This window comes from Dermacentor variabilis, chromosome 11 (genome assembly GCF_050947875.1).
Source record: "Dermacentor variabilis isolate Ectoservices chromosome 11, ASM5094787v1, whole genome shotgun sequence".
Taxonomy (NCBI): Eukaryota; Metazoa; Arthropoda; class Arachnida; order Ixodida; family Ixodidae; genus Dermacentor; species Dermacentor variabilis.
The window spans coordinates 54,421,512-54,428,586 of record NC_134578.1 but is presented as its reverse complement, the minus strand read 5'-3'; the positions used below and the strand labels follow the sequence as shown (position 1 = coordinate 54,428,586).

Genomic DNA, 7,075 nt, shown 5'->3' with positions numbered 1-7,075 from the left:
TTCACGTGAAATCGCGATCAATGATCACGACTAGGGAACGACGCCTGTTAACAGAGGAGATGGCATGGTGGTTAGCAAACATAGTATATGGCCTCACGGACTTGCAGGAAATAGCTACGGTGAGTATATTTCGGTAGAAACTCACAAGCCTTGTACACTGAAGCAGGTAACATTCTTTTGGCTTCCGCTGTACCTCGTTTTCAAGTGCGTTCGACTGTAGCTATCCGCAACAGAGAACTGAGTATCGACTCAGAATAGGATGCGGGCAGGTAAGCCAATATATTTGCTGTCTGTTATCTTTTGTTGTTTTAAAAACATTCTAAATCTGGTACAGCGCAGCAAAGAAAGCAAGAAACAAGCCGAGCCGGCCAGATGGAAGAACAGAGCACTTTGTTGCTGCTTTATCGAACCATTGCTGCTTTTATTTACATTTAACATTTAACGAACATTGTTGCATTTAACCATTGCTGCTTTATTAAATGCATTTTATGCACTAGTGGTTATGAATAGTCTCCATCGTACGGGTTGTGAGGCCATGCATGATAGCCTCCTGTATGTCTGTGAAGGTTAAGTCTGAAATATACAGAACTCTAGAGGACACACTTCTACTACCCCCTCCCCTCCCCACATACAGTAGATGTACGTATGTCTTGAGGTCTTTCATATTTCTAACAAGTGCAAGGTTTGTGGATCGCGCAGGTGAAAATTAGGGACGAACGAAAAGAAAAATGTCTTCGTTACTGCTTGTACATAGCGAAGCACCTCATGGCCTAATATTTGATGTAGGTCGCACACGCTATTACGTACCGTGCACAAGGGCAAGCTCTACTTTTGTACTCTGAAACACAAAAGTGCTCGGGCACACAAGTTTGCCGGCTGCTGGCATCGTTTCGGAAGCACGTTTTGTTCGAACCGCGATGGATGAGCCTCCCTACAAGTTTTGGATTGTCCGATGCACACCGATGGACACGAAGTGTTCATTAGATGTAGATTGAAAAACATCATCACTCTTATTTAGCACATGGCATAGAACGTCATTTCTAATATCACGTTAGGCTTCTATAAGAGAACTCTGCTTAGAATAAGTTTACTGAAGGAAGGCATCGCGTTCGCAAAATTTGTTGGATTAAACGTTTACGCAAAAAAAGTTGAATGATAAGTTTAGCCAAATAATCTTTCTGACGGAAATTTATGTTAAGCGAGTGTTTTTAAGTGTATTTAGTCATGACCATTATTGTCGTAGCAAAGTCGGCTGCAAAACTCGACATTAGAAGTTCATTGTGACTTCCTAGCGATTTGAGAAAAATAAAATTAAACAGGCTACGCGATGAGTGCTTTTTATTGCGATAGTAATTATGCGTACTTCCGATGCGCATCCGCGCCGCACGCGGGCCGCAAGGGAAATCGCTAACAAAAGAAAATCGCATAAATGTATGTTACTGCGCCTTGTCCAGTAACTGCAGGCACGTTTGTGCAACCCAACGCCACACAACGCGGGTCGTCTCTTACGTTTTCTGACGTTTCAATAAAGCGCCACCGTCAGGGTTTAAGAAAACACTTAGGTACCATGAAGCATCATATGTTATGTACATTTTGGACGCCTTCATGCTGCAAAGCGGCAACATGTTTTACATGTCCCTCTAAAAATAAAGGAAATATAAATTTCTATAGCCGGATACGACCTTCTGTAAGCAAGATTATGTGTAGGCTTAGGTCGTGATTAAGGGCATGGTCATATTGTCATGCCAGCATTGTTTACCTTTTTTTCGCAATGACTGCTCTTTCACAACCGTTGCGATTGGTAACTTACTGTTAAGGTATTGTCACGTTGTCGTAACGCTATCAGCCAGCCCCATCTCGGATGTACTTGCAACGCATTCCGAGTACACTTAGGCCGATTCCAGTTTGTTGAAGGAAGACGAAGAAGAGGAGGATGAATAAGCTTTCTTTTAGGACAGGAGAGTAGAGGCCTAGGCCTCTCTATCTAGATGACAGCCTCAAGCCCTTGGGCCCTGGCGGCATCTCCGGCCTGCTGGACTGCCTCAAGTTGGCTTTCCAGTGCACAGCTGAGCAACGTGGTCTCCCACTGCTCTCTGGTATTGTGGATTTTATTCTGTGTGAGTGTCCGAGGACAAGCCCAAACCATATGTTGTAGGTCCGCCCTTCCTTGGGAGAATTTTACATCTGTCCCTGTAAAGTTCCGGGCAGCAGCGGGGGTAGGCCACTGGGTTCGTATATGCATCTGCTTGCAAGAGGTGCCATGCCGTCGCTTGCAGTCTACTTAGCGAGGAGTGTGCCGGGAGGAAATGGGCCCTTCCAAATTTATAGTGTTTCTTGATGTCGTTAAAGCTGGTCATCCGGTCTCTCTCCGTTCCCAGTATTTGTTGCGTGTCACCTGCTCGGCCCGTCAGTTCTCGAGCCAGCTTGTGCACTATTTGGTTCCCGGGAAAGGAGGAGTGTGCGGGCGCCCATATAATGTGGATGCCTCGATCTTCACGAAAGTTGGTCAAAATTCTCAGCGCTTCCGACGAGGTTCAGTTAGTCGAAAAGAAGTTTTTTTTTTACATCAAGAGATGCAGTATTGTCGAGAAAGCAAGAACAATAACAGAAAATAACGACTAGATGTGTTATTTTATCATGCAGGTTCCGGGATTGTTGTATTTTGCGTATTGACATCATGTGTTCATTCGCTAACTCAGAATCTTTTGCAGAGCTCTGGCAGAGTCCCGAAACAATGCCTACAGAAAAAGTCATTTGTTCCATCCAAGTAGACGTTGAAAATGAAAAAGGCGAAACATTTTTTTTCTGGTGACGAGGGACGCTGCCCTCGTCAGCATATATTTACACGAGTCACGAACATAATTTGCACTGTTGAGGTCATCGCTTCGACTTAGATGGCAGGTGTAAGCTGTGAACGTTTTCCCGCAGAGGCCGCCATTGTACGGCTTTCGCTGAAAGATTCTTCACGCTGTAAAGAAAGAGGAATGTGGGTAAGCTTGAGTAACACAATTGGACGCAGACCGAAGTGGTTCCCGCACATGTGGAAGCAGAATTTCGTAGATGTGCTACGCACACTACGATATGATATAGAATAGAAGCGGCCGCTTCTGTGGCGTACGCTGCCATAGCTGAAACAATTATTCAACTCTGGTCAAATTCTGTTTTGGTATTAGGTTTCATACCTGTCGTTACAAGCGTGCAGCAGACACTTTAATGAATTTCTCTTAAACAAGCCATGCAGATAAGTTTCCGAATTTTCTTGCTTCGCACGTGCACCTATGAAAATCTTCCACAAAGATCCGAGATACCGATATAGTGCATAGATTTCCAATAAACAGCATATAACTTAATATATAAAGGCGTCGGAACCTATCACTTCTCTATTGTTCACCACAACAACGACATTGTTCAATGCGAGTGATAGCCACATATGTATATACACAAGCGCAGCGATTGTAGCTGTGTGAGTCATATCACTTCTACACATCAAATGCTAAAATACACGTACAAAAGCCTACCCGAGTGGTAAATCTGCACTTTCGTTCGTTTAAGTATTACTTGGACAGATAGAAAGATGCTCCTGATGCATGTACATCTAGAAAATTTTGAGCTTTCTTACACCATCTTTTTCAACCAATCATTGTGTCTCAAGAAAGCAACAAGATTTTTTTACTGCTTAAACTGTTTCAGATTTGAGCCGCACCGTCCTGCCTTGGGACCCACCCATGCATATTGCCCGAAGCATACATTTCAATATATTTTTTTCAAGTTTCAAAGTGAGATTACCAAGTAACTCACCAGAATGTGGCAGATACTAGAAGTGGACGCCTATTTGTGGTGCTTGACGAGCACGACCTTGCCGACGGCACCACCGCCGCCATAGCCGCCAGCGCCGTAGCCACCGTAGCCACCGTATCCACCAGCGCCGTAGCCCCCGTAACCACCATAGCCACCATAGGTGACGCCACCTCCGTAACCTCCGAGGCCACCTCCGAGACCTCCAAAGCCACCGCCGAGACCGGCACCTCCAACGCCGGCGCCTCCGCCGACGCCTCCGATTCCGGAGTGGGCCACGACGGCTCCGCCGCCGCTGACCTGATTGACGTGGTGTACAGTGCGGACCAGGAAGGCCGGTCCGGCCACGGACTTGCCGGCACCCGCCCGGCCACCGCTGAGCAGGACGACGCTGCTTCCGACACCGACGGCACCGCCGCCTCCACCGAGGCCACCGGCACCCAGACCTCCGAAACCGACGCCGCCTCCGAGACCTCCGCCGTAGCCTCCACCGTAGCTTCCGCCGTAGCCTCCGCCGTAGCCACCGAGACCACCTCCACCAACGTATCCACCACCCAGACCGCCGCCTAGTCCACCGCCGCCGCCTCCAATGAAACCTCCGAAGGCGCTGGCAACCAGGACACTTAGCAGGACGCTGCAGACCTGCGACGATTTGGAAGCACAGAACGCTCATTCGCTCATTTTCTCTCTGTACTCCACATTGTGTTATGAACATTTTGTAACGCTTCGTGGGCGTACTTTCTGTACACTTGCTTTGCTGTTTTCAATGCTTTCCTGCTTCATTACCCTTACGCGCGTGTTATTGTACGAATCAGATTGTTTTCTTTTCAATGCAACTTGTGTGTTAGCTGAGCCTTTCACTTTTACTTCTGTTGTAGTACATAGCCAATCAGAATAAGGCATTGAACCATCTGGTGGTTTGCATTGCATTACTTGTGTCATCATCACTCTGCCTTGCATAGAAAGCCGCGTCCCCATGAACATTCTTACTTTTTACACTCTATATCAACAGAAGTAGGCAGTCACTTACGTATCCTTACGTGATTTGAAGGCGAAAGCATGATGACTTGTCCGAGTTATCACCTTAAATAGAAACTCTACTTAAATCCACCTTAATTCACCTTCCTCTAATTTGTATCAGCCCTAGTTCACCTTCATCCACTTTAGTCTGCCTTAATGCAGCCTAATTCACTTTATTGTACAATATTCTACCATAATTCACTTTAAACCCTGCGCTCAGTCTTTGTGCGTAGGGGCAGCCCGAGAACCTCTACTTGGTGCCAAGTCATTTCCCCGCACTCTATGATTAGCTATGACTGTGCGCCTGACTCGAACCTTGTATACGTTTAATTCATCCACAAAGACATGGACTTGACAACAGAGTAGTGCCCTGCCAGGTTCTTGCTATTTCACGTCATCGTTTTCTTTCTTTTTTGAATATTTTGGAGAGGACTTGCACATCACAATTATTTATGACAAGCTCATCCTTACAGATTCAGGATCAAAAATAATTTGAGGCCTGTGCTGGTGTTTATGATGTCGTTCATGGTGACTGAGTATTATGGCCACTTAATTGGGAACACTAACAAAACCTTGTTGGTGCTGTCCTGAGCGGAAAGGCCCTGGAGTAATGGATCCAGTTAAAATATACATTAGAATGTAACCACCAGTACAGGTCGGCCCTGAAGCATGTGTTACGCCTACGCTATGAACGAAATGTTCGAGTACTCTGCATAATGTGTAGTATGCGATTTCTCATTAATTATTACAGAATTTCAAGCGATGATGTTGCAGAAAACCACACACAACTGTAACGCCTGTGTGAGACATACTAGGATGCGCTGAGTCCATTGACCCCGAAAAAAAGATATTTCCTTGGTTTTGTGCTGTCTCGTTCCTAAGCGGCGAATCTTGCTGCTGCTGCTGCTGCTGCTGACGGCGTTTTACGAGACATCACTATCAAGAATTTGTTTTCAGAGCTCCAGAAAATTAGCGTCGTTCTTGTTGACTGCCTTCAACGTTTCATTTATAATGAAGAGCTCCAAGAATCTTGTGCCTGGCAGTTATGTGTCTTCATTTTGTTTGTTTCCATCCAACACTCATGTTTCAACGAGTGCTTTCTGCAAGCTGGATGGCCGGAGCTAACGTCGCGTGATCCCAAGTTTAAGATAAATATTTTGAAAGTTCGTAAACTATACTACTTTTGCCAGCGGCCACAATGTCGCCGTTTGTTAGAAAACTCCATCAGACGCTAGAGATAAGTGCCAACATTCGAACGCCATGTCACGCCTCGGAAACGACCAATCCATAGCGCTTATGTTAACTACGTTGTAATACTCCGAGCGCTTTATACGAAAGTTCGAGCTATCGGAATGTGGTTGTTTTGAAAATTCGAATTAGCTATACGCGGTTACATTGATTATTAAATAAATAATGTGGCTTTGAGCCTACTTGTGCCATTGCAGTGTAAGATGTACGCTGCTGGATGATTTGGTGTCGCAGCAGTCCTGTGTAGGAATTAGCTCTAAATACGGTTCCAGAATCATATGTACACAATCATGCGCCAACAACGTTTTAGGTGAACTGAAGCGCCAACAATTCACCAACTTTGCTTTTGGGATCCAGGGAGTCACTGTATTTGTGTCTCAACTCGGAACCTTCGTAAAAATTAGTGTCTATTGGGGTGATCTCCTTCGAACTTCGAGACTGATCTCAAAAGTGCACGACATTTAGCGACCGAACACGCGAGCTCCAGTGGTAGTGAAATAAACTTTGGCAACCGATGAAATCAAGAAGTCCTCGAAACCGAATGCAGCGTTAGGCCCTTCGAAGAGTGGGACACTTAAGTGCAGATGCTTACCAGGGAGTTCATGGCGAAGGCTGGCCGGTTGCTCAAAGCACAAGCGAGCAAGAGACTTTGGAAGATGTGCGTCTTCTGCACGGAAGCAGACGCGCTTTTATACCCAACCGACGCGGACTTCCCCCCCCTCCCCCTGCCCCGGTGTTCCCTTCTGCCCACGTGACAAGAGGGAGGCGTGCCACCACTCCGGGCAGGTACACCCCTCTCTTAAAGCTCATAGCTTCCGATGTCTGTCCTCCCTTTTCGTTTTGAACAGAAATCAAGCGGCGAGGAGGAGGGTCCCTGCCGCGACCGTCCCAGAGCGACGCTTCCTCAACGCAAAAGAGCGAGAGCATAGGCAAACGGAACGCGACGCGCGCACAGTTCCTCCGCTTATCTCGATCCTAGAATTCGAGTTAAACGACACGCCGCGTGGGGGAA

General features: G+C 46.5%; 1 protein-coding gene across 1 annotated transcript; it reads right to left on the bottom strand.

Annotated features, from left to right (window-relative positions):
• Nucleotides 1–2,814: 2,814 nt before the first annotated feature.
• On the bottom strand, nt 2,815–6,749 carry LOC142563830 (uncharacterized). Its single transcript, XM_075674474.1, has 3 exons — nt 6,656–6,749; nt 3,799–4,437; nt 2,815–2,968 (listed from the first exon to the last, which is right to left on the bottom strand). Exons 1-2 carry the CDS (start codon nt 6,665–6,667, stop codon nt 3,829–3,831), a joined length of 621 nt encoding a protein of 206 aa, XP_075530589.1. The 5' UTR covers nt 6,668–6,749; the 3' UTR covers nt 2,815–2,968; nt 3,799–3,828.
• Nucleotides 6,750–7,075: the final 326 nt, after the last annotated feature.